The sequence below is a fragment of the Symphalangus syndactylus genome, chromosome 3 (assembly GCF_028878055.3).
Source record: "Symphalangus syndactylus isolate Jambi chromosome 3, NHGRI_mSymSyn1-v2.1_pri, whole genome shotgun sequence".
Taxonomy (NCBI): domain Eukaryota; kingdom Metazoa; phylum Chordata; class Mammalia; order Primates; family Hylobatidae; genus Symphalangus; species Symphalangus syndactylus.
The window spans coordinates 102,550,671-102,578,516 of NC_072425.2; the positions used below are offsets into that span (position 1 = coordinate 102,550,671).

The 27,846-nt window shown below is 40.5% G+C and overlaps 1 protein-coding gene across 2 annotated transcripts in view; it reads left to right on the forward strand.

The window, feature by feature from the left end:
* The window catches only part of COL28A1 (collagen type XXVIII alpha 1 chain), a 186,333-nt gene that overhangs the window by 138,865 nt on the left and 19,622 nt on the right, over positions 1-27,846 (forward strand). For both annotated transcript variants that reach the window (XM_055272611.2, XM_055272612.1), the window contains exons 28-30: positions 23,947-24,015; positions 24,698-24,778; positions 24,868-24,903. In XM_055272611.2, coding sequence (XP_055128586.1) covers positions 23,947-24,015; positions 24,698-24,778; positions 24,868-24,903 — 186 coding nt within the window. The remainder of the gene's footprint in view (positions 1-23,946; positions 24,016-24,697; positions 24,779-24,867; positions 24,904-27,846) is intronic.

Consider the following 27,846-nt stretch of genomic DNA (forward strand, 5'->3'; position numbering starts at 1 on the left):
GTAGCTATCCAAGGAAAAAAATGAGTCCTCTCTGTAGTCTTCCTCAGTATTTATAATCTTGCCCATCTTCCAGAGCATTTATTCAACAAATATTAATGAGCTTCTATGTGCTGGGTACTGTGTTACGTGCTGAAGATGGAAGAGACTATCACAGCTAAAGCCCCTATGCATGCAGATTAGATTCTATAAAGTCTCCATCCACATTCCCTTAAATCCATTTGGCAAGAAAATATCAAAAAATACAGTGGGGGAGAAAATAAGGACCTATGGATTGAGTCTGTTGTCCCTTTACTTTATAAAAGATAAGTTGGTCTTGTTTAGTGTTTTGCCTTGGTATTTATTTACTACCTGATAGAACTGGTGTCAACGTTTTCATCTCATCTCATAGTGAGAACTATATCTCTCTAGTTTGATTTTCTAAATACCTGTACAAAGCAATTTTCTTTAAATATGAGACAATTACTACGTGCAGTCTCTCATTTGCTAATTGAACAATGAATTGTATTTGTGATAAAAGTATTGAACAAAGAGTAATATATGAGGTGGGATTGGGAACTAGTAAGATTGAATCCATATACTACACACTAAAATGAGTCCGTTCCTTCTAAGCCATAGAATATAGGTATTTATAATTTATCTCTTCTTATTGCATAAGATAATGACATTGCAACAAGCCTTGACGGGAAGAAGCAAAATGTTCTGATGAAATTATGAGCTGGAACTAATCCTAATAATCTCAGTCAATGTGCAAAACAGTTTCCCAGAGTAGCCAGCTGTATTGATGGTAGATTTTAAAGTATGAATTAAAGGAAGACTCAAGGCAACTCCTCACCCATTGGGAGAATCCCGTCACTACACGCTTTTGCTTATTTTTTCAAAAAGCCTCCCTTATGAGCATTGTTATTTGTCCTTCTGTACTCTGCATTCCTGGCTCTTAACATTGAATCCTGCATGTTTAGAAGTGGAGTAGAAGCTCAGGCAATGGACAGAATAAATTTGGAGGCTTCTCAATTAGGGATTGGAATAAGAATCCATGCCTGCCATATTTGAGGAATGTCAGTGACAATTTGGAATGCAGTGAATGTTGTGATATAAGAAGTTCTTGAAGGGTTTTGCACAGAGGAGTGACCTGATATAAATCATGATTTAAAAGGATGGTTCTGTGGCAGTATGTGACAAATGGGCTATAAAGGGACAAAAACAAATAAAGAAGTAAGATAGAAATGTATTGCCAAAGTGCAGGCAGGAGATGGTGTGGGCAGGGTGGTGATGGTGGAAGTGATAAGGGGTGATTACATTCTGGACTGAATATGGGGTATAATATAGACAAAGAAGTCAAGGATAACTAAGATTTTTGACCTGAATGACTGGAAAGGTGAAATTTCCATTTTCTGAAATGGGAGACTTTATATAATAGGAATAATGGAGGTGGGTAAGTGTTGAGAAATCAGAAATTCAGACTTGGGCATGTACAGCTAAATCTTTAAATGGACCTGCTAAGTGGGTATTTGGGGATAGAAATCTGGAGTTCAGGAGAGAGGTCAGGACAAGAGAGATAAATTTTATTTACCAATTTATAGATGGTATTTAAAGTCTTGAGACTGGATGAGGACGTGTGGAGAGTGAGAGTATACATAGAAGAGAAGAAATCCAAGGACTGGGCCCTGGGTCTTCCAGCATTTGAAAGTTTGTATGATGAAGAGGACCTGGCAAAGGAGGCTGAGATGGAGTGGCCAGTGGGGTAGACAGAATGAAAAGAAAGAGGTGTCCTGGAAGCCAGATGAGGAAATATTTCACAGAGAGCTAATTTTGGTGCTGCTGATTAGATGAGAACTGAAACATGATCATTAGATTTGACAACCTGGAAGTCCTTGGTGACTTTCACAAGAGCTGTACACACACACACACCCACATGCACACACACGCACCCAAATACCCACACATCCTATGGGAAGAGGGGAGAGGGAGGGAGAAATAAAAAAAATGGAAAGTCTTAATTGATGAATTAGGGTAAAGGGAATATGGGAAATATTTGTATTATTCTTGTAATTTTTCCTGTAAGTTTGAAATGATTTTAAAATAAGAAATTTTAAAAAGAGAAAATGATAAGAAAGAAGTGAAGACAAAGTATACAGGCAACACTTGTGAAAAAGAAGTATAGAAATGGAGTTATAGAGGAAGTAATATGTGTGATTAAGGAAGGTTTTTTTTTAAGCTGGGAGATATTATCGTATGTTTTATGCTGCTGGAAACAATCCAGCAGACAAAAAATCCATAATGCCAAAGAGGAAGGAGTTGCTAGGCAAGTGCTTGATTTTTCAAATAAGAAAGGGCTTCTTCAGATCCCCTCCCACCAAACATGAGAATGTGTTCTACAACATTCTGAAGGGCACCTGGCCATGCAGACTCTGCTAGGGGAGAATACATTTCCTAGTTTTTTCCACCTTCTATAGACACATTCCTCATATTCCTTGGCTCGTGGCTCCTTCTTCCATCTTCAAAGCCAATGGTTTCCATCTTTTCTGTCTGACTCTGCTTCACCCTATTTTCTATTGCTTGGCCTTCTTCTCTCCTGTCTGTCCAATCTCCCTCTGCCTTGCTCTTAGAATACTTGTGGTTACATTTAGGGCTCACACGGATAATCCAGGATAATCACCCATGCCACAATCCTTAACTTTTTCCATGGATAATAGGGTTCATAGGTTCCAGGGATGGGGACCTGGATATCTAGGGGCCATTGTTTAGCCTACTCAAGTATTAAATCAGCACGAAGGGGGCTTTGCCCTTTCACTGCGTCTGGGTCCATCCTTGTCTGTTAATGAACTGATAAATGGAAAAGAGAAGAGTAATTTGAAAAGCATACAACATTTTATGGAATCCTTTCATTCAGAAAAGTATACAGAGGGATTGAATGCTTTGCTTGGAGGCCCCATTCCTGCTGCTGTTGTAGCGGCTGTGGCCACACGGGTCAGCAGTTCTGGCTGGCTTTGCATACTGGCAGCTCTGCTGAAGTGGCCTATGCAGTCAGCAGAATGCTGCTTAAATGAAGTGTAGTATTTTTCTAACTTGTGGTAACTCCCTTATCTGCTTTATTTAACTGTCTCAGAGGACAGTGCCACAGAAGGTTTTAATAAAGTGGCCCTAGACTCAGCTCCAGATTCCAGGCCCAGAGAATCTGGTTGTAAACACTTCTTCAATTGACCCACATAATGAATTCTTGGATGGCATTTTTCCATGTATCCCTATTTTATTATTTCTTTTCCATATTAAACTCCAAAAATTTGTCATGAAATTTGCTTCCTATCAACCTGAGAGGAACCCAGGCTAAACAAGACAAAATTTAGGATGCGTAATCTCTAGGCAACTTCTACCAAAAAGATGGCCAACCTCCACATCCATTCTCTCTAGCTCAGAACAATATGCAGGGCCCTGAAATAGGCACTCAGAAGGTAAAAAGGCTAATAAGGAGAAATGCCTCCACTTCGGGAGTTTATGGTAAGTAGGACAGATAGGATGTGAGCATCCAAGCCTGTTATGAGACACATGCTCTAAGAAAGTTGTGGGTTGATATGGAAGATATCACTCTTGGCTCGGGTCAGGGCAGATCAGGGAAGACTTCTTGGATGTGTTTGGGAGGCTGGAACTTGCCCACAGACTGGATGAGGGTGTTCAGGAAGCACAGAGGTCAGAACACAAAAAGAATCCTGAGCCTGAGGGGTAAGTGGAGAAAGGAAAGCCAAGAGTGAAAAGCAGATGTGGCTGAGGTGTATTTGATGGATTTGGTTCTGAAATGCCTAGCATATGGAAAACTGTAGAAAGTAGATATGAAGTTACACCTGGATCTAAGAGACAGGGCTGAGACTGCGGACTGGAGAATTGGAGATTCTATGACTAAAGTCATAGAAGTGGACAAGATTGCTAAGGATAACATGAAGGTAAAAGTAAGGGACCCTGGCAGAAACCTGCCTTGAGGATACAGGGAGCACCAACAGAGGCATCAGAGTAGTTAAAGGCAAACTGACATCTAAACACACAAACCACTAAACACTCAGGAGGACAAGGAGACTGCATCGTGCAGATGGCCAGCAAAGAGAGCATTCCAGACATCCTTGTCTCTAGCAGAGTCAACTGTCATAAAGCCAACCGTGTCTGTCTGTATTTAGCACTTGTGGTGTGAGCATATTCAAATGCCATGTGAGGCATTCATGAAATTTGGCAGGTTTTACAGACAGCTGTTTAGACAGGAGAGCAGGACAAGTTAATGTATGCAACTGAGTCCAACTGGAAAAGCCCCTCAAAGCCATGGCACCCTTTGCACTATGACTTATCCATGTATTTAACTCTAGGACTTAAACTAAGAACAATTTTATTGTCAGAAAACAGGACTAAATTCTGTGAATTGGATAGAAAATCAAAATTGTGAGCATGTATCCATGAAGCAATCAACATAGTTAAGTGGCTTGACTGTTGCTGAGATTATTGGCAAATATTCATTTGCTACTTGTCCAATCACTTTATCATTTGCTAGTGGTTATAAACAGAAAAAATGGAAGCAAGGACTAAAAATTTAAGAAAATGATTGCAGGAAACAATCTCCAAGTGGAGAACATTTGACTGTAAGTATTGAGAGCTGAGCTAAGCCAATTTGGATATTTATTATTTGTTAGATTCTGTTTGATGACGATCAGAAGAATGGCCTCTAAGAATAGAATTCAGTAGGAGTATCTGCCTCCTCCTAGACAACTTTGCTATCAGATGGCATGTTTCAATTGAAAGAAATTTCAGACAGAATTCTACCCTGGGTTCAGCTATTTATTATAAGCAGGCATAAACACTTTTACTGAAAGATTGGTCAAAGTTCCAATTCTATATATTTTAAAGCATTTTGCATGAAATGAACACTCTCAGGCAAATGCAAAAATATTCTCATGACAGGACCAATTAACCTTTTAGTCACATCAGGTGAAGGGATTCTTCATTATGCGATGAGAGTAGGAGGCGCTTGTTCTGAATGGAGCTCAAGAATTGGGTGCTCTACAGCAAAAGAAACTACCATCAGAGTGAACAGGCAACCTACACAATGGGAGAAAATTTTTGCAACCTACTCATCTGACAAAGGGCTAATATCCAGAATCTACAATGAACTCAAACAAATTTACAAGAAAAAAACAACCCCATCAAAAAGTGGGCAAAGGACATGAACAGACACTTCTCAAAAGAAGACATTTATGCAGCCAAAAAACACGTGAAAAAATGCTCATCATCATTGGCCATCAGAGAAATGCAAATCAAAACCACAGTGAGATACCATCTCACACCAGTTAGAATGGCTATCATTCAAAAGTCAGGAAACAACAGGTGCTGGAGAGGATGTGGAGAAATAGGAACACTTTTACACTATTGGTGGGACTGTAAACTAGTTCAACCATTGTGGAAGTCAGTGTGGCGATTCCTCAGGGATCTAGAACTAGAAATACCATTTGACCCAGCCATCCCATTACTGGGTATATACCCAAAGGACTATAAATCATGCTGCTATAAAGACACATGCACACGTATGTTTATTGCGGCACTATTCACAATAGCAAAGAATTGGAACCAACCCAAATGTCCAACAATGATAGACTGGATTAAGAAAATGTGTCACATCTACACCATGGAATACTATGCAGCCATAAAAAATGATGAGTTCATATCCTTTGTAGGGACATGGATGAAACTGGAAAACATCATTCTCAGTAAACTATCACAAGGACAAAAAACCAAACACCGCATGTTCTCACTCACAGGTGGGAATTGAACAATGAGAACTCATGGACACAGGAAGGGGAACATCACACTCCGGGGACTGTTGTGGGGTTGGGGGAGGGGGGAGGGACAGCATTAGGAGATATACCTAATGCTAAATGACGAGTTAATGGGTGAAGCAAAACAACATGGCACATGTATACATATGTAACAAACCTGCACATTGTGCACATGTACCCTAAAACCTGAAGTATAATAATAAAAAAAAAGAGAAAAAAAAAAAAGAATTGGGTGCTCTATTTGGCTGGTGGGTGGAACTCACTCTTATGCCCAATTTGTGCAGGGGGTAAGGTACCTGTACAACATTTCTAGCTACAACATGCCTTAAGCACTCCTTATTTCATCAAAGATAAATTGTTTAACAAATGGAAGAACATTCCATGCTCATGGGTTGGAAGAATCAATATCGTGAAAATGGCCATACTGCCCAAGGTAATTTATAGATTCAATGCCATCCCCATCAAGCTACCAGTGACTTTCTTCACAGAATTGGAAAAAACTACTTTAAAGTTCATATGGAACCAAAAAAGAGCCCGTATCGCCAAGTCAATCCTAAGCCAAAAGAACAAAGCTGGAGGCATCACGCTACCTGACTTTAAACTATACTACAAGGCTACAGTAGCCAAAACAGCATGGTACTGTTACCACAACAGAGACATAGATCAATGGAACAGAACAGAGCCCTCAGAAATGATGCCGCATATCTACAACTATCTGATCTTTGACAAACCTGACAAAAACAAGAAATGGGGAAAGGATTCCCTATTTAATAAATGGTGCTGGGAAATTTGGCTAGCCATATGTAGAAAGCTGAAACTGGATCCCTTCCTTACACCTTATACAAAAATTAATTCAAGATGGATTAAAGACTTATATGTTAGACCTAAAACCATTAAAATCCTACAAGAAAACCTAGGCAATACCATTCAGGACATAGGCGTGGGCAAGGACTTCATGTCTAAAACACCAAAAGCAATGGCAACAAAAGCCAAAATTGACAAATGGGATCTCATTAAACTAAAGAGCTTCTGCACAGCAAAAGAAACTATCATCAGAGTGAACAGACAACCTACAGAATGGGAGAAAATTTTTGCAACCTACTCATCTGACAAAGGGCTAATATCCAGAATCTACAATGAACTCAAACAAATTTACAAGAAAAAAACAAACAACCCCATTAAAAAGTGGGCAGAGGACATGAACAGACACTTCTCAAAAGAAGACATTTATGCAGCCAAAAAACACATGAAGAAATGGTCATCATCACTGGCCATCAGAGAAATGCAAATCAAAACCACAGTGAGATACCATCTCACACCAGTTAGAATGGCCATCATTAAAAAATCAGGAAACAACAGGTGCTGGAGAGGATGTGGAGAAATAGGAACACTTTTACACTGTTGGTGGGACTGTAAACTAGTTCAACCATTGTGGAAGTCAGTGTGGCGATTCCTCAGGGATCTAGAACTAGAAATACCATTTGACCCAGCCATCCCATTACTGGGTATATACCCAAAGGACTATAAATCATGCTGCTATAAAGACACATGCACTCGTATGTTTATTGCGGCACTATTCACAATAGCAAAGAGTTGGAACCAACCCAAATGTCCAACAACGATAGACTGGATTAAGAAAATGTGTCACATCTACACCATGGAATACTATGCAGCCATAAAAAATGATGAGTTCGTGTCCTTTGTAGGGACATGGATGAAACTGGAAAACATCATTCTCAGTAAACTATCACAAGGACAAAAAACCAAACACCGCATGTTCTCACTCATAGGTGGGAATTGAACAATGAGAACTCATGGACACAGGAAGGGGAACATCACACTCCGGGGACTGTTGTGGGGTGGGGGGAGGGGGGAGGGACAGCATTAGGAGATACACCTAATGCTAAATGATGAGTTAATGGGTGCAGGAAATCAACATGGCACATGGATACATATGTAACAAACCTGCACATTGTGCACATGTACCCTAAAACCCTAAAGTATAATAAAAAAAAAAAAAAAAAAAAGATAAATTGTTTTAATTATCCCTATGGAGCAAATCCAGATAGCAATAGTTGAAGCACACACCTGAGAAGTGCGGACTACTGAATATGCTATTTCAAGTGTTAGCATCCCTAGAGTGCAAATTAAGTTAACTTGCACATATACGTATTCATGATATGATCTAAATGGAAGTGTATTAAGGTAAATTACAGACAATATAATTATTATCTTACTTTTTTACATAAATAGAGCAAAAGCCACCGTGGTAAGCTGAATAATGGTTCTCAAAGATGTCCACATCTGAATCCCTGGAATTAATACATATTACCTTAAATGGCAGAAGGAATCCTGAGATGGAGAGATTGTCCTGGATTATCTGGGTGGGCCTTGAAGGCCCGAATGTCCTTTATAAGAGGGAGGCAAAAGGAGAAGAAACTATGAAAGATGCATCATGATGACGGAAACAGACAGGAGTGCGGGAAGATAGAGGAAAACTGTTGAACACAGGTGGCCCCCAGCAGCTGAAAAAATTAAGGAAATAGATTCTCTTCTTACAGCCTCTAGAGGAAACCAGCCCTGTTGACACCTTGACTGTAGCCCAGTGAAACTGATTTCAGACTTCTGACTTCCAGAACTGTAAGAGAATACCACTAAATTCATGGCAATTCATTACAACAGCAATAGAAAACAGATACAGCCATCAGTATTAATGTCAGCAGCATCTCGGTCCAGCACAGGGCCATTTCCATGGGAGCTTTTCTGAAAACCCTTGCTATACGTGGCTGACAATGCTTAGGTTATTAACAAAAGCCCTGCATTGAGGGCCATGGAGAGAGCGGAAGAGGTACAAATGGTGCAGGTTTTAAACTGTTTTTAGGAACAGACTCAAAATCAGTCCCTGAATCTATAAAAAGTCAACTATTTCTCTGCCTTTCACCAGACACAATGGAACTAGATCACCATTTGAATGAAAATCAAATATAATGAAGCCATGTTTTTATTCCATTAAGCCTGTCGGGATTGTATTCTGGCCAGGTACACTTCAACAAATGGCTTGCCTGATAACAAGTAACTTACTCATTGATTCTGTTCCCAGCCAAATAGAGTGCTTTACTGAACAAGCATTAGGCTGTCTTAGTCCCCATTAGAGAATGTTAACATATCTATATGGGACATTAAGTTAGAGAGATTGAATTGCACAAAGGAAAAGGATTTTAAGAAACTGGAAGCTGCCGATTATCAAGTTAGAGAAGGGGAAACTGCCTGGCTTCTGCTCTACACCAAGATAGTATTAGGGAATGAAAACCAGCAAAGCCTTTGTTCAGAGGGACTGTCAGCTTTGCATTTGAGTGGAAGTATTAGTGAAGCCTTGGTTTTATCATGTATATACTTGCTCCCAGGGTTATCACAAAAATTAAATGAGTATATGAGCTTAATTCTTTGCACATGGGCACACAATAAATGGCAGTTGCTGGTTACAGTAGGAGAATTAGGATCAGAACTTCAGGGAGAAGGAGATCAATGCCCAAATGGCAGACCACTGGGTTGCTCTAGGGGGTCTCTGGATAAGGTCCTTCTATCAATATGTACAATTTTATGTACTACAAAGGCTAATGAGAAGTACATTTACCTTCTCAAGTGAATTAGCTGTACTCACAAAGCAGAAAATGATCCCTTTCAAAACAAAGGTAGTTCCTGGATTCCAGGCCAAATACTTGTTGACTGTTCGGGTAGGTCACTGCATCTTGTTAACTGTTATTAACCCACTAAGTCAACATCTTAATCCTGGCTTTTTTTTTTTTTTGACCTAGCAGAAGGCTTTCACACCCCACTTTCAAAATGTACAGTTCCTCTGGTTCCTAATTAGCAATACTATAATTAGAAAGGAGAACAGGCAAACTAGAAGAGAAGTAGAGGAAAGAATGATAAAATTATTTATTCTGGGACGTTTTGGGGGCCATGAAAAAGTAGTGGGCATGGGTTTAAACTTTTAATATGGTTGCATGATTGCATCCCAGCAAATAAAATTTTGTACTAAAGTAAAATTCTTCCTCTTCTCAGAGCTTTTACAGCAAGTGCTGTCAAGCAGGCATGTTCCAATTGACTATAACTGATGGTTAGCCAGAAGTTTCATTTGTTTGTAATGTGTAACCAGGTATCTATGATTTATCAGACAGGACTGCAAATCTTAATGGAGGAGAAACCCAAGCTTCTGTTTGAGCTGGAAATACCGGCCATTATTATTGGCCTTAGTTAGCCATTTTTCTTTTCGCAAAAGTTGGAAAATGATAAGGAAGAAAGCAACTTAATAGTAAAATGAAAAGAGTACAAAGATGAAAGATTAAAAGGTGAAATGTTTTCGCTGAATTAAGCCTGGGTTTGGGCCAAAATCCCATTCAGGTACCACAGCTGGTTTGTTTGTGTTTTTTTAAGACGGAGCCTTACTCTGTCGCCCAGGCTGGAGTGCAGTGGTGTGATCTTGGCTCACTGCAGAACTCCATCTCCTGACTTCAAGCGATTCTCCTGCCTCTCCCAAGTAGCTGGGACTACAGGAGCACACCATCACACCTGTCTAATTTCTGGTATTTTTAGTAGAGACAGGGTTTCGCCATGTTGGCCAGGCTGGTCTCGAGCTCCTGGCCTCAAGCGCTTCTCCCACCTCAACCTCCCAAAGTGCTGGGATTACAGGTGTAAGCCACCATGCCCAGCCCATAGCTGTTTTTTTCTCTGACCTTCCACATTTCAGTCTGAGGCAGTGAGCAAGTGCCGAAATCCAAGAACAGCTCATTTTTTTTTCCTTAAGAGTGAACCTCCTAGTACAGTTTTGTAAATGTAAAATACCTATCTCTTCTTAGAAATAAGTAGTGTGTTATAAATAATTACCTCTATTATTACCTATGAGATGACAGAGGAACCTTGGGAAGGCATGAACTCAAACAGGAAGGGAAAAGATTCCTTTTCTTGCTGTCCAGCCCTGGTGTCCTACTTCTCCATTAGCATTTATATTATCCCTGTGTAGGTAGAATTCACAGTCTGGGGGGGAAGATAACCAGCATCAGACCTATAAACTGGCTGTGTCCAAGTGGACAATCCTGCTGGTTTAAAAGATTGAACTGACCCTTCATAGCTATAGCATCCTGAATTTCCTTATTGTCACAGCCAACCTCAGCAATTGCAGCAGAAAATACAGCTTTCAACACATCTTCAAATGAATTTAAGAATAAGTTAAATAAACCTTATGAAAAGTAAGAATATCAAAGTGCAGAATATCATTAGTTTCCCATATTATAAAATCAAATTTACAGAAAGCTTATACAGGATTGGAGGCTGGCAAGATGGCTGAATAGGAACAGCGCTGGTCTCTAGGTCCCAGTAAGATCAATGCAGAAGGCTGGTGATTTCTGCATTTCCAACTGAGGTACCTGGCTCATCTCACTGGGACTGGTTAGACAGTGGGGGCAGTACACAGAGGGTGAGCTGAAGTAGGGTGGGGGCATTGCCTCCCCCAGAGAGCACAAGGGGTCAGGGAACTCCCTCTGCTAGCCAAGGGAAGCCGTGAGGGACTGTGCCATGAGGAACAGTGCACTCTGGTCCAGATACTATGCTTTTCCCACAGTATTCACAGCCCACACACCAGGAGAGTCCCTTGGGTGCCTATGCCACCAGGCCTTGGGTTTCAAGCAAAATACTGGGAGGCCGTTTGGGCAGACACCGAGCTAGCTGCAGGATTTTTTTTTTTCATACCCCAGTGGCACATGGAACGCCAGTGAGACAGAACTGTTCACTCCCCCGGAAAGGGGGCTAAAGCCAGGGAGCCAAGGGGTCTACTTCAGCGGATCCCACCCCCACAGAGCCTAGCAAGCTAAGATCCAATGGCTTGAAATTCTCACTGCCAGCACAGCAGTCTGAAGTTGACCTGGGATGCTCAAACTTGGTGCGGGGAGAGGGGTCCACCTTTCCCCTCACAATGTAAAGAAAGTCGTGGGGAAGTCCCAACTGGGCGGAATCCTCCACAGCTCAGCAATGCCACTGTAGCCTGACTGCCTCTCTAGATTCCTCCTCTCTGGGCAGGGCATATCTGAAAAAAAGCAGCAGCCCCAGCAAGGGGCTTATAGATAAAACCCCCATCTCCCTTGGACAGAGCACCTGCGGGAAGGGGTGGCTGTAGGTGCAGCTTCATCAGTCTTAAACATCCCTGCCTGCTGGCTCTGAAGAGAGCAGTGCATCTTCCAGCCCTGCGTTCAAGCTCTGCTAAGGGTCAGACTGCCTCCTCAAGTGGGTCCCTGAACCCTGTGTCTCCTGACTGGGAGACACCTCCCAGCAGGGACCAACAGACACCTCATACAGGAGAGCTCTGGCTGGCATCTGGTGGGTACCCCTCTGGGATGAAGCTTCCAGAGGATTGAACAGGCAGCAGTCATTGCTGTTCTGCAGCCTCCACTGGTAATGCCCAGGCAAACAGGGTCTGGAGTGGACCTCCAGCAATCTCCAGCAGACCTGCAGCAGAGGGGCCAGACTGTTAGAAGGAAAACTAACAAACAGAAAGGAGTAGCATCAACATCAACAAAAAGGACGTCCACTCAGAAACCCCTCTGAAGATCACCAACATCAAAGAACAAAGGTAGACAGATAAATCCATGAAGATGAGGAAAAACCAGCACAAAAAGGCTGACAATTCCAAAAACCAGAATGCCTCTTCTCCTCCAAAGGATAACAACTCCTCGCCAGCAAGGGAACAAAACTGGACGAGAATGAATTTAACGAATTGACAGAAGTAGGCTTCAGAAGGTGAGTAATACCAAACTCCTCTGAGCTAAAGGAGCATGTTGTAACCTAATGCAAGGAAGCTAAGAACCTTGAAAAAAGGTTAGAGGAATTGCTAAATAGAATAACTAGCTTAGAGAAGAACATAAATGACCTGATGGAGCTGAAAAACATGCACGAGAACTTCATGAAGCACACACAAGTATGAATAGCCAAATCAATCAAGTGGAAGAAAGGATATCAGAGATTGAAGATCAACTTAATGAAATAAAGTGTGAGGCAAGATTAGAGAAAGAATAATGAAAATGAATGAACAAAGCCTCCAAGAAATATGGGACTATGTGAAAAGACCAAACCTACGTTTGATTGGTATACCTGAAAGTGACATTGAGAATGGAACCAAGTTGGAAAATACTCTTTAGGATATTATCCAGGAGAACTTCACCAACCTAGCAAGACAGGACAACATTCAAATTCAGAAATTACAGAGAACACCAAAAAGATACTCCTCGAGAAGAGCAACTCCAAGGCACGTAATTGTCAGATTCACCAAGGTTGAAATGAAGGAAAAAATATTAAGGGCAGCCAGAGAGAAAGGTCAGGTTACCCGCAAAGGGAAGCACATCAGACTAACAGCAGATCTCTCTTCAGAAAACCTACAAGCCAGAAGAGAGTGGGAGCCAATGTTCAACATTCTTAAAAGAATTTTCAACCCAGAATTTCCTATCCAGCCAAACTAAGCTGCGTAAGTGAAGGAGAAATAAAATCCTTTACAGACAAGCAAATGCTGAGAGATTTTGTCACCACCAGGCCTGCCTTACAAGAGCTCCTGAAGGAAGCACTAAACATGGAAAGGAACAACCAGCACCAGCCAATGCCAAAAACATACCAAATTCTAAAGACCATTGACACTGAAGAAATTGCATCAACTAACAAACAAAATAACCAGCTAACATCATAATGACCGGATCAAATTCACACATAACAATATTAACCTTAACTGTAAACAGGCTAAATGCCCGAATTAAAAGACACAGACTGGCAAATTGGATAACAATTCAAGACCCATCAGTGTGCTGTAGTCAGGAGACCCATCTCATGTGCAAGGACACACATATAGGCTCAAAATAAAGGGGTGGAGGGATATTTACCAATCAAAGGGAAAGCAAAAACAAAAAAAGCAGGGGTTGCAACCCTAGTCTCTGATAAAACAGACTTTAAATCAACAAAGATCAAAAAAGACAAAGAAGAGCATTACCTAATGGTAAAGGGATCAATACAACATGAAGAGCTAACTATCCTAAATATATAGGCACCCAATACAGGAGCACCCAGATTTATAAAGCAACTTCTTAGAGACCTACAAAGAGACTTAGACTCCCACACAATAGTAGTGGGAGACTTTAACACTGCACTGTCAATATTAGAGGGATTAACGAGACAGAAAATTAACAAGGATATTTTGGACTTGAACTCAGCTCTGGACCAACTGGACCTAATAGACATCTATAGAACCTTCCACCCCAAATCAACAGAATGTGCATTCTTCTCAGCACTACATCACACTTATTCTAAAATTGAGCACATAATTGGAAGTAAAACACTCCTCAGCAAATACAAAAGAATGGAAATCATAGCAAACAGTCTCTCAGACCACAGTGAAATCAAATTTGAACTCAGGATTAAGAAACTCACTCAAAACCGCACATCTACATGGAAACTGAACAACCTGCTCCTGAATGACTACTAGGTAAATAACGAAATTAAGGCAGAGCTAAATAAGTTATTTGAAACCAAGGAGAAAAAAGATACAAGGTACCAGAATCTCTGAGGCACAGCTAAAGCAGTGTTTAGAGGGAAATTTATAGCACTAAATGCCCACCAGAGAAAGTGGGAAAGATCTAAAATCGACACCCTAACATCACAACTAGAGAACTAGAGAAACGAGAGCAAACAAATTCAAAAGCTAGTAGAAGACAAGAAATAACTAAGATCAGAGCAGAACTGAAGGAGATAGAGACACAAAAAGCTCTTCAAAAAATCAGTGAATCCAGGAGCTGGTTGAAAAGATCAACAAAATAGATAGACCACTAGCTGGACTAATAAGAAGAATCAAATAGATGCAATAAAAAATGATAAAGGGGATATCACCACTGATCCCACAGAAATACAAACCACCATCAGAAAATACTATAAATACCTCTATGCAAATAAACTAGAAAATCTAGAAGAAATGGATAAGTTCCGGGACACCTACACCCTTCCAAGTCTAAACCAGGAAGAAGTTGAATCCTCGAACAGACCAAAACAAGTTCTGAAATTGAGGCAGTAATTAATAGCCTAGCAAGCAAAAAAAAGCCCAAGACCAGATGGATTCACAGCCGAATTCTAACAGAGGTACAAAGAGGAGCTGGTACCATGTCTTCTGAAACGATTCCAAACCATAGAAAAAGAGGGACTCCTCCCTAACTCATTTTATGGGCCAGCATCATCCTGATATGAAAACCTGGCAGAGACCCAACGAAAAGAGAAAATTTCAGGCCAATATTCCTGATGAACATCAATGCGAAAATTCTCAATAAAATACTGGCAAACTGAATCCAGCAGCACATCAAAAAGCTTAATCACCACGATCAAGTCGGCTTCATCCCTGGGATGCGAGGCTGGTTCAACATACACAAATCAAGTAACATAATCCATCACCTAAACAGAACCAATGACAAAACCACATGATTATCTCAATACATGCAGAAAAGGCCTTCGACAAAATTCAACATCCCTTCATGCTAAAAACTCTCAATAAACTAGGTATCGATGGATCATATCTCAAAATAATAAGAGCTATTTATGACAAACCCACAGCCAGTATCATACAGAATGGGCAAAAACTGGAAGCATTCCCGTTGAAATTTGGCACAAGACAGGGATGCCCTCTCTCACCACTCCTATTCAACATAGTATTGGAAGTTCTGGCCAAGGCAATCAGGCAAGAGGAAGAAATAAAGGGTATTCAAATAGGAAGAGAGGAAATCAAATTGTCCCTGCAGATGACATGGTTGTATATTTAGAAAAACCATTGTCTCAGCCCAAAATCTCCTTAAGCTGATAAGCAACTTCAGCAAAGACTCGGGATACAAAATCCATGTGCAAAAATCACAAGCATTCTTATACACCAATAACAGACAGATAGCCAAATCATGAGTGAACTCCCATTCACAATTGCTACAAAGAGAATAAAATACCTAGGAATATAACTTACAAGGGATGTGAAGGACCTCTTCAAGGAGAACTACAAGCCACTGCTCAAGGAAATAATAGAAGACACAAACAAATGGAAAAGCACTCCATGCTCATGGATAGGAAGAATCAATATTGTGAAAATGGTCATACTGCCCAAAATAATTTATAGATTCAATGCAATCCCTATCAAGCTACTATTGACTTTTTTCACAGATTTAGAAAAATCTACTTTAAATTTCTTATGGAATCAAAAAAGAGCCCACATAGCCAAGACAATCTTAAGCAAAAAGAACAAAGCTGGAGGAATTACGCTACCTGACTTCAAACTATACTATGAGGCTACAGTAACCCAAACAGAATGGTATTGGTACCAAAACAGATATATTGACCAGTGGAACAGAACAGAAGCCTCAGAAATAACACTACATCTACAACCATCTGGTCTTTGACAAACCTGACAAAAACAAGCAATGAGGAAAGGATTTCCTATTTAATAAATGGTGTTGGGAAAACTGGCTAGCCATATGCAGAAAACTGAAACTGGACCCCTTCCTTACACTTTATATAAAAATTAACTCAAGATGGATTAAAAACTTAAGACCTAAAACCATAAAAAAAAACCCTAGAAGGAAACCTAGGCAATACCATTCAGGACACAGGCATGGGCAAAGGCTTCATGACTAAAACACCAAAAGCAATGGCAACCAAAGCCAAAATTGACAAATGGGATCTAATTAAACTAAAGAGCTTCTGCACAGTAAAAGAAACTATTATCAGAGTGAACAGGCAACCTACAGAATGGGAGAAAATTTTTGCAATCTCTCCATCTGACCAAGGGCTAAAATCCAGAATCTACAAAGAACTTAAACAAATTTACAAGAAAAAAACAACCCCATCAAAAAGTGGGTGAAGGATATGAACAGACACTTCTCAAGAGAAGACATTTATGCAGTCAGCAAACATGAAAAAAAGCTCATCATCACTGTCATTAGAGAAATGCAAATCAAAACCACAATGAGATACCATCTCACACCAGTTAGAATGGTGATCATTAAAAAGTCAGAAAACTACAGATGCTGGAGAGGATATGGAGAAATAGAAATGCTTTTACACTGTTGGTGGGAGCATAAATTAGTTCAACCACATGGAAGATAGTGTGGCAATTTCTCAAGGATCTAGAACCAGAAATACCATTTGACCCAGCCATCCCGTTACTGGGTATATACCCAAGGGATTATAAATCATTCTATAAAGATACATGCACCCAAATGTTTATTGTGGCACTGTTCACAATAGCAAAGGCTTGGAACCAACCCAAATGCCCATTAATGATAAACTGGGTAAAGAAAAGTAGCAATATACACCATGGAATACTATGCAGCCATAAAAAAGGATGAGTTCTTGTCCTTTGCAGGGACATGGATGAAGCTGGAAACCATCATTCTTAGCAAACTAACACAAGAACAGGAAACTGAACACTGCATATTCTCACTCATAACTGGGAGTTGAAAAAAGAGAACACATGGACACAGGGAGGGGAACATCACACACCAAGGCCTGTCGGGGTGGGGGGGCTAGAGGAGGGATAGCATTAGGAGAAATGTCTAATGTAGATGATGGGTTGATGGGTTCAGCTAACCACCATGACACATGCATACCTATGTAACAAACCATGTTCTGCACATGTACCCCAGAAATTATAATAAAAAAAATTGAACTGAAATTAGTATGACCATAAATCCTAGGGAAGTATAGAGGCTTCTGGTAACAGTAGAAGCCTCCTGAATTCAAAGAGCAGAAGCTGTTTCTGCGTAGGGAGAAATCCACACCTGTAGCTTTGTTTTAGGTCTTTTGATGTTCTTTTAGCCTTTGGGCTCCCGAACTTTGAGTAGGCAGAGTACCTGTATACTCATATGCTTTAGCCACTGCAGCAGTGGTAGCTGACATCTTTTTGCAACCATTTGGCACATTTATTCATTCATTCATTTTATATATTAATGTTTAACTTTTATTTTGAAATAATTTCAGACTTGCAAAAAAAGTTGCAAATACAAAGAATTTTTTATATATCCTTTACCCAGATTCTCTAAATGTTAATATTACTGCATTTGCTGTATCAAACACTTCGCGCATATATATATATATGTGTGTCATATTATTTTTCTGAAACACTTGAGAGCAAAATTCAGATTTGGGACCCATTTACCCCTAATACATCAGTATTTTTGCTACAAACAAGCACATTCTCTTATCTAACACAGTACAATAATAAACATCAGAAAATTATTGATACAATACTATTTAATCTATAGAACTCATTTAAATTTTTCCAAGTGTTCATCTAATTCTTTTTAACTTTTTAAAGTGTTGTTTTATTCTTTAGTAAAGGATTATTTATATGCAGTAAAATTTACCCTTTTTAGTATGCAGTTTTTTGTGTTCTAGCAAACCCATACGAGGAGGCCTCTAATGGTCTGGGCATGGTTTCCTGACCTTCCCCAAGTAGTAGGGCATCTCTGAAGATCTGGGCCCAGGATTCATTCTTGCAAGGTTTATTCTGTTTCCTTCAAAAGGAAACAGAATGTGGTCTGAAAATTCATATGGTCACCACATTCATATGATGAAATTTCAACCCCCAAGTCGATGGTGTTAGGAAGTGGGGCCTTGGGGTGGTGATAGGTCACCTCTGCCCTCAGGAATGGAATTAGCACCCTTATAAAGGAGGCCCCAGGGAGCTGTCTTGTCCCTTCCACCATGTGAGGACGTGGCAAGAACGTGCCACCTATGAACCAGGAAACGGACCCTCACCAGACACTGAATTTGCTAATTCCTTGATGGTGGGCTTTCTAGCCTCCAGAACTGTGAGAAATAATCTGCTGTTGTTTATAAGCCACCCAGTCTATGGCATTTTGTTATAGCAGCACAAACAGACTGAGACCTGTGGGACTGCTGCTTCCTGTCCCAGGCTGGCACCACAAGGGAAGCCTACTCCTGACCCTAGTCCTGGCCCCCGTCTTTCTCTTGAGCACTGGCAAAGTCCCTGAGAAGAGTCTGTGAGTAGCTGTGATTTTCCCTTGTGCCTGCAGCTCCCAGGGGTCCTATCCCCTCCTGCTATCCCACACTCAGCCTTTAGCAACCTGTTAAAAATTTTAGCTAAATTCTTACCAGCTTGTATAACATGCGGCACCTCCAGCAGGTAGGTGAATATCCAAGCCTGTGTCTGCTTGAAGGACCTTGACTTTCCTTAGATGCTGAATTGGCTGGTTGCCTTGCAACCACAGCTGTATGATGGATTCAAGAAAAGCTGTGACTTCACAGATTAGTTCTCATTTTTTGTTGTTGGGGCTTTAAGAATGAGAGTAGCATTTTTTCCACTTTTCTTCACACTGGCAGAAGCCAGATGTCCATTTTACATTTTATGATCATCTATAAATTTGATTTTTTTCTTACCACACCTTACTGAGAAAACATTTCGAAAGAAAAATCATTGTTTCCTGATGTATCAGTAATGCAAAAATAAATGAATGGAAACATTCAGGTAGATGTGCATTATTCTTAGAAATTTCTCTCCCAGAGATCAAGCAGTCATCTGAAAAATGAAAATGATCACATCTTTATCAGGACACGTCTAATGTGGTGATATAGTGATTAACCAGGGTTTGAAATTTAGATTTAATTATAGCTTCCAATAAAATAGGTTGTTTCCTGCAGTTGCTTCTGACCCACACTCAAATCATTGTTTATCATTTTCCTGAGACTTATACTTTAAAAGTCTGATTGGATAGCATTCACCTCTGCCAAGATCAGACATAGATTTACTTGCTAAAGGCTTTTAGCTAGATAGTCTACTCTGAAAGTTATAGGAAGCCTTTAAGTATTTTGAAGGGAAACTAGCGATTAAAAAGAAAATGAATTGCCTTTATTGTAGGGAAATCTAGCTGCCTGCAATATCTATAGTGTTAACAATTATATCGAAAATATTTATATTGTGAAGTAATGCAAAAGAAGTTCCTGAACATTATCCTAACACGATAATTTGCTACTCTAATGTTTTTTCCCTCAGGGCATGTGTCATGCTTCCCCTTACATCAATAGGTTTTAGCTATATTAGGAAATTGTGTCATTTCTTAAAGGCAGCTAGTTAGTCACGAACATTTATTGGACATCTTCTGTATTAGCTACTGGAGGAATCTGAAATATTGCAAAAGAAATAATTATTCTGAGTAATTGTCAGAAAGGTATGGCATTCTTTCTGGATTCACTTTGTCTAAACATATAACTCCCAGTGATAATTCACCATCACACCACAGTCTCAGCTCCTCTGTTTATCACACTGTTCTGTCCTTTCAGGTTGAGACAAAGCCAACCATGGATTTCCTCTTAGTGTTCTCCCATGAGCCTTTAGTCTCTCTTATCCCTGGCCAACTGTACCCCCTAACTTAGGTACAGCGGTCTGACGCATCTCCCCTGCAACCCAAACCTTCTACCAGGTACCTCATTGAATGAAAATGTCCTCATTCACCACCACAGAAAATCTGAGAAAACAAATTTATACTGAAGTGTAATTTACCAAGACATCTTTCTTAAGAGGATATCTTTCCTATAATATTTGTGTTTGTTTTCCTTTTGATTTGAACAGAAGAAGATGGTATAACCTCAGGCAGGTAGCTGCCTGCAGTCCTGCATATCACTCTGGGGGCTGGCTGCTAGTCTGTGTGTAGGCAGACCCCACTAACCTTCATGTTCAGAAGCAGGCTGCAGATCCACTCCTATTAGAGCATGTTTTGCAGTGAGCATAATGAGGTTGTTCTGTGTTATCTATACATTCCCACCTATTCATCTTCATGACACCTATGTTGGGAGTGCCATCTTTGGAAACAAGACAAATTTTTCTCCTCTCCTTTTTTTGATTGAATTTTCATCTTAGAATGCCAGTGTCAGTTTAATGTTTAGGGCTTATTTAACTGACACAAATTCCTATCCAGGGTTCTGGGGCTCCCAGTGATACCAAGTTTCCTGATGGGAAAAGATTACAGTAGTCCCTCCTTATCTGCAGGAGATACATTCCAATATTCCCAGTGGGTGCTTGAAACCTTGAATACTACCAAACCCTAAATATGCTATGTTTTTTCTATATACACATACCTATAATAAGGTCTAATTTAAAATTAGGCACAGTAGGAGATTAACAAGCACATAATAAAATAGAACAACTATATGCAATATACTGTCATCAAAGTTATGTGAATGTGGTCTCTCTCAAAATATCTTATTATACTATACTCAATTATTCTCCAACCACAGTTGACTGTGGGTAAGTGAAACCATGGGAAGTGAAAGTACAGATAAAGGGGGACTACTGTATTCTCTTCTGACTTTAAACTGAATAAAGAAGACCAATCATCCCTACTTGTTCCCTCTAAGCAACTAACAGAGGAAGCACTCCTCTTCGGGGTGAGCCTCCTTAGGTGGGCCCAAGACATTGCAGTGCAACACTGCATACCCATTCCCAGTGGGCCCAGTATGTTACTGCACTGGGCTTGGCTCAAGAGATACCGAAGTGAAAAGACATTCAGTGAATTAAGTTCTCTGTAGTCTCACCACTGTAAAGAACTTGTTTTCAGTCCTCTGGTGTTGAATTGGGGAGGCAATACCATAACCCCATACCTACAACCAGTTTAGAAACACATGTAAGAGAATAAAAAGAACCTTAGAGTTCAGTCAAGCCAATGTGCTGCGAGAGGTTAGGGATGGGTGTGTGAAAAATTGAGCCCTTTAGTTCAACTTCAGAGAATCTGTACTGTGTTCATTTTATTTTGTACCATTTTATATAATATTTGTTTCGATGTAAGAGTTTCCTCCTAGGAATGTATACAACTGTGCAAAGGCATATAAAAGGATATTTTTAAAATATTATTTTTAATACAGAAATATTGGAAATAACCTAAATGTACATCAAAAGGCTAATGGATAAGTTGTATTCAGTTATTTAATGAAATACTGTATAGCAGAGAGAAGATCAATAAATTAGAACCTCATATATATATATATATACCCACACACAAATTTCAAATGGATAATGTTGAGGTTTTTTTAAAAAATTGGATGCATAAATATATCATTTATTGGAAATTTAAAATATTAAAAATATCAGCCAGGTGCGGTGGCTCATGCCTGTAATCCCAGCACTTTAGGAGGCCGAGGCAGGTGGATCATCTAAGGTCAGGAGTTTGAGACCAGACTGGCCAACATGGTGAAACCCTGTCTCTACTAAAAATACAAAAATTAGCCAGGCATGGTGGCACGCACCTGTAATCCCAGCTACTCAGAAGGCTGAGGCAGGAGAATCGCTTGAACTTGAGAGGTGGGGACTGCAGTGAGCTGAGATCATACCACTGCACTCCAGCCTGAGTGACAGAGTGAGACTCTGTCTCAAAAAAAAAAAAAAAAAAAAAAAAAAAAACAGAAAACACACAACAAAAAAAGATGTATTATTTTGAAATGTAGTTAAAGCATAAAAACATGGATACGAATGATAAATATGAATTTCAGATAGAGATTTTCTGTCTCAGGGAAATAGGATTGAGGATGAGTACCGAAGAAGTTTGAATTGTATCTGTTTTATTTTTTAACGTGGTAGATAGGTGTTTACTTTATCCTATATGATTTTGTTTTGAAAGATTTCATTATAACAATTTAAAAGAGAATGGGCCCTTTTGATTTGAAAAAGCTTCACAGCGAATGAACAAGGTAAAGGACGCTTAGGGATGTTGAGATGCCCAAAGTTGTAATGGTCTCCAAGCAAACCTCTGTGGCCCCTTCCAGGAGTGCCTCATAAATCCCATCATGCCTCCTGGAGTAGTGGCTCTCAAGCTTTAGCAGACTTTTATGGCAAAATGCATATTTTGCCTTTACCTTCACCTGTGATTCTCATTTAGTTGGTTTGAGGTTGGGCCTGGGAGATGCAATTTTTATCAAGCATGCCAATGATCTTGGTGGGGATGATCAGGATAGTTTTGAAAACCACAGATCAATCCTGAGCAGCCCATGGTCCTTCAAGCCTTTGCCAGAGACTCATCACTAATAATTATCCAGAGTCAAATAAGGATTGAGTATAGGATCCAAGGAGCATTAGAACTATGACTTTCTATACTTGCTAGTGATTGTTTCTGTTTCTTGCTCCACACCATGAAACCCCTTGGAACCTGTGTGGTTTTGGTGGGGCAAGAAATAATGTTAAAATGTGATGGAGAAATCTGGAAACAAGTCCTGAATGTTGCTACAAATTATAAGAGACGGAACTAACAGTATAAGGGGAATTACATAAACATTAACTTGGCATTAATTGTAGACGGATGCTGTTATATACTCTTTTCCCCGTTATTAAAATGACATTTTTTTCTTTTCTTTTTTTTTTTTTTTTGAGATGTAGTTTCACTCTTGTTGCCCAGGCTGGAGTGCAGTGGTGCAATTTCAGCTCATTGCAACCTCTGCTTCCTGGGTTCAAGCAATTCTCCTGCCTCAGCCTCCTGCGTAGCTGGGACTACAGGTGCGCACCACCATGCCAAGCTAATTTTTGTGTTTTCAGTAGAGACAGGATTTCGCCATGTTGGCCAGGCTGGTCTCAAACTCCTGACCTCAGGTGATCCACCTGCCTCGGCCTCCCAGAGTGCTGGGATTACAGGCGTGAGCCACCGTGCCCAGCCAATAACATGTGTTTTTTAACATACCAGAAAACATGGAAAAATGTAAAGAAGATGAAACCCACCTTTACTACCATAGCTGAAATAGCAGCTATCTGTTGTGTGTGAACTGGTTGATGTGCTCATAGCTTGAAATTAGCCACAGTGAAAGTATTTACACCACAGAAATAGGCAAATGGCATAAATCAGAGCCCTCACTCCTATCCTAGTCTTAGTTGTTAATCACTTGCTAGCAAACCATTGAGCCATACACATACACACATACACGTATGTATTTATATGCATATATTTTTATATATATATATTTCCCCCCAATATTTAGATAATACTATAATGCAGTTTTAAACTGTAAGTGTATTTCTGACCCAAAGAATATCCAAGCTATCCTGGGAAATTAATAGAACATCTCTTTCTCATATCCTATGTAGGGGGAACAAGGACCACAAGGCTTCCCAGGCCCAAAGGGCACAATGGTCCATGGCCTCCCAGGCCAGAAGGTAAGTGTCTCAGGATCTTAGAGAAATGCTTAGGCTTAGGATCTCAATAGCTTAACTTTAACTTTGGAAGAACTCTCATATATGTGTCACACTTCCCCTTACAACTCTCAGAAGAAAAACAATCCACTTGAAATAAAATCCTTATGCATTGCTTTTTCTACCTATAAATAGGTTCATTTTATAAAATGTCCTTTTCTTTGAGAGGTTGAGGCAAGGGGATTGCTTGAGGCCAGGAGTTCAAGACCAGCTTGAGCAATATAGTGAGATCCCATCTCTATGTTTAAAAAAATCTCATTTTCTTTATTCTCAGAAGATAACTAATAAAGGATTTATTAGTTATCTTACAACATACTTACAACATACCATGTAGGAGATACCAGATAACTCAGGTACCCGATAAATTGTGTAATAGTTGTATGTCCTGAAAGGTGAGCTGATTAGATGGTATTATATCTCAAAGTCTCTTCACTCTGAGACCTCTGGTTCATCATGAATTAGATTATGGTATCTGATGGGATGTAAATAAGTTACCCCCAATTTTTTTTCAAATACTGCATTTGTATAAACAAGAACTGAAGGTCTTCAAGAGATGCCAGTTGCAGATAAACCAAATTATAGAGCTTTTCTTATCTGGCTTTTAGATTCACATTCTGAACCTATCATTTTACCCTATTGTGTAAAGGGAGAGCACGGACAACGGGGCGATGTGGGAAAGAAAGGTGATAAAGGAGAAATTGGAGAGCCTGGATCTCCAGGAAAACAGGCAAGAAGTAGTTTTTAATGTCTCACTGTGATTTTATACTGTAACTGTTTCCAACCTATATTGACTTTTACTCTTCTTCCACTAAGTAGGGTTTACAAGGACCCAAAGGAGACCTAGGACTTACAGTGAGTATCCATTCTAGAGGGTAATTCAGGGTTTTGTGCTTGCAAAATTGTTGCATTCATGCTTTAGCTTTAGAATTATGAATTTTTTGGATGCAGAATCCCAGTTTCTATTTAAATGAGAGCAGCTACTACCAGCCCAGTGTTGACTTAGATGCATGAGGTAATTGAATCTGACTATGAGGGGAGAAATAAAACTTTGTCCTGCTTTATGGTGGGTGTGTGCGACTACTCCACTCGGATCCTTGGTAGAAATGATCACACTGCTGTTACTGGCCAACAAGGAGGTGAGCTGTTTCAAAAAAGCCAGATTACCAGATGACTTTATGTGGTCCATCTCATTTTAGAATGAGGACACTTTTTTCCTGAACTAGTTCCTTTAGAAGTGCTCTGAGGAGAGCAGCAATCACAAAATTGGGATTACAGTTATATATTGATTCAATTATTCAATAAGTATTTTTTGAGCATCTATAAACGTTTCCCTGTTCTTCTCCCCACACCACTAAGAACAAAAAACTGACTCTGTAAAGTCTCATGATTGGAAGGCAAAGTCTCATTCTTCCTTTCTGATTTGAAGGCAATCCATCTTCTGGGGTTGAGGAGAATCAGAGACCTTTTCCTTTTTTCCTGTTGGACTTTTCCAGGGTTGTGGTCTAGCGGGGCTGATTCAATGTACTGTACTAGGAACATCCAAGTGTGAGGGCGTGGCAGTTCAGGTGGTGAAGGCAAGAGCTGAGAGCTGGGCATGTGACCAACAGAACTGCACATGTGTTCTGCGGGCTGTTTGCCTTTTTCTCTTTGTTGTTCCCCACCACAAGTCAGACCCCCCAGAGATGCCCATAGTAGATGAAGTAGCTACATATGCACAATTTCTCCCCAAAAGTAGCAGGGGAGAGTGTATGTAAATGAGCAGAGGAACATTCCCTGTAGGTTTATACCTGCCCTACTGTCCCAACATGGGGAGAGGGACTGGTTTCCTTTCTCCATTCATTTATTTATTCATTCATTTCACCAACCTTTATTGGATGTATCCAGTAAACCTTACTCTGGATCTGGCTCCAAAATAGGCACTGAGGAAATAGTGGAGAGTGAGGCTACTTCTTGGACCTGAGAGAGCTCACAGCCTGGTGGAGAGAAAGACAACAAAGATGTTCACCTACAGAGTGATAAATGCTATGATAGAAGATGTGGTCAGGGGGTCCAGAGCAGACAAAATGGTGTATGATGGTGTTTGAGGGCAGGATAGGCTTTATCTCTTGAGTGGAAGCTTTTCAACCAAGAGGCAGAGACCTTAGAAGTAGGGACATCATTCTGCTGACTTTGGCTTTCTAGATTCTGGAAGAAGAGACTAGCAAGACGAGAAGAGTGAAGGAAAAGAGAATTTGCATTAAGTGAGAATTTAGTGTGTGACAGGCTCTGTGTTAGGCTCCTCTACACCAGTACATGTTAGGCTCCTTACCTAGTACTGCAGGGTGTTCCTGCTCTGGAACCCTCATCCTTCTCCAGCTGCACTCCTTCCTCCAGGTGAGAAGTCCTTGGGGCCAAAGGGCATGCACGTATGTCCCTCTATGCCACACCCTGGATGCATGGGATTCCAGAATTCTCGGTTGAAATGGCCACGGGTTTGGAGAGCTGAAGCACTGGCCTGGATGCATGGGCCCAGCCAAGAGGTGGCCAAACAGCAGGTGGTTTCAGGGGATTTGGACAGAGCTTGGAAATGAGGACTGGTTCGCGGCATGAATGCTGGCCAAACCCCCAAGCAGTGTAGGACTGGTGGGTTGTGGTACAAGAAGACAGTGACAGGCTGATGGCCATAACCTTCTCTTACCTAAGATCCCACCTTTAATCTGCATGACAGCTCCATGAGGTAGACAGTATCTCCACATCAAATGGAGACACACAAGTCAGGTTGGACATTATACCCAAAGTCAACTAGCTGGCACGTAGCAGAGCCCTTATAGCTAGAGGTGGCCTGTCTGATACCAAATTCAGGCTGCTCCCCCATGAAAGCTGTTCTCAGAAGGCCTCTTTCCTCTTTCCTCTCCCACTCTCATCCTTTCTGTGATTGAATGTGTCCCCTAATAGCTATCAATTGTGCAGATTCATTTCAGACTGACAAACTCCTCTTTTAAGAGGCAAATGCCGTTGATGGCATTACATGTTTTAATACATCTCATAAAATTATTTAAAAAGACTCTGTTTCTCCACCTGTCACTTCGGTGTTAGCATTTCCCAGTGTCTGGCCCCAGTCTTCGCTGTCTTCAAACTCTCAGGGAATGCAGCCACTAAAGGCAGGGGGACATATAGTTTGAAAAGGCTAATTCAATAGTACAGTGAAAGCATATAGTGAATGAAAAAATAGTGTTTTTATTTTAAGCAGAAAGAATATATTTATCAAATGTGGGGAAGGGGAAACACACTGGTTTTAAAAAGGCTGAGAAGCCCTGCTCCAGGCAATCTTATTTTTAGTCCCTGTTTTAACAGCCAACTGTACATTGGCATTTCTTAAATCTGCCTCCTGCTTGGACAGTTCTCCCGAGCACCAGATCTTACATCCTTGGCTGCCCATGGACATCTCTAGGTGGATGTCTTACAGATGTATGAGACTCAGCCAGACTCAAGCTGGGCTCAGTCATCTTCATGAGCTACCAACCTGCCCCTATCCCACTCCTGCCTCTCTCAGAGTATGGCCCCACTGTCATTTGCCTCCTCTTAGACTCCTTTCCCTCATCCTTTCTTCCAGTTATTCACCAAGCCCCTCATTCTTCCTCTGGAATGTCCCTCCAGGCCTGTCCTCCTCATCCATTACTACTACCACAGCCTTCTGATGTCTGTTGTTTTTTTTTTTTTTGCCTGAATTATTTAGGAAACTCAGACCCCTCCACTGGCTGCTATGATCATCTCTCTTAAATAAGTTCCACCAGAGCTCTTCTCTGCCTAGGGATC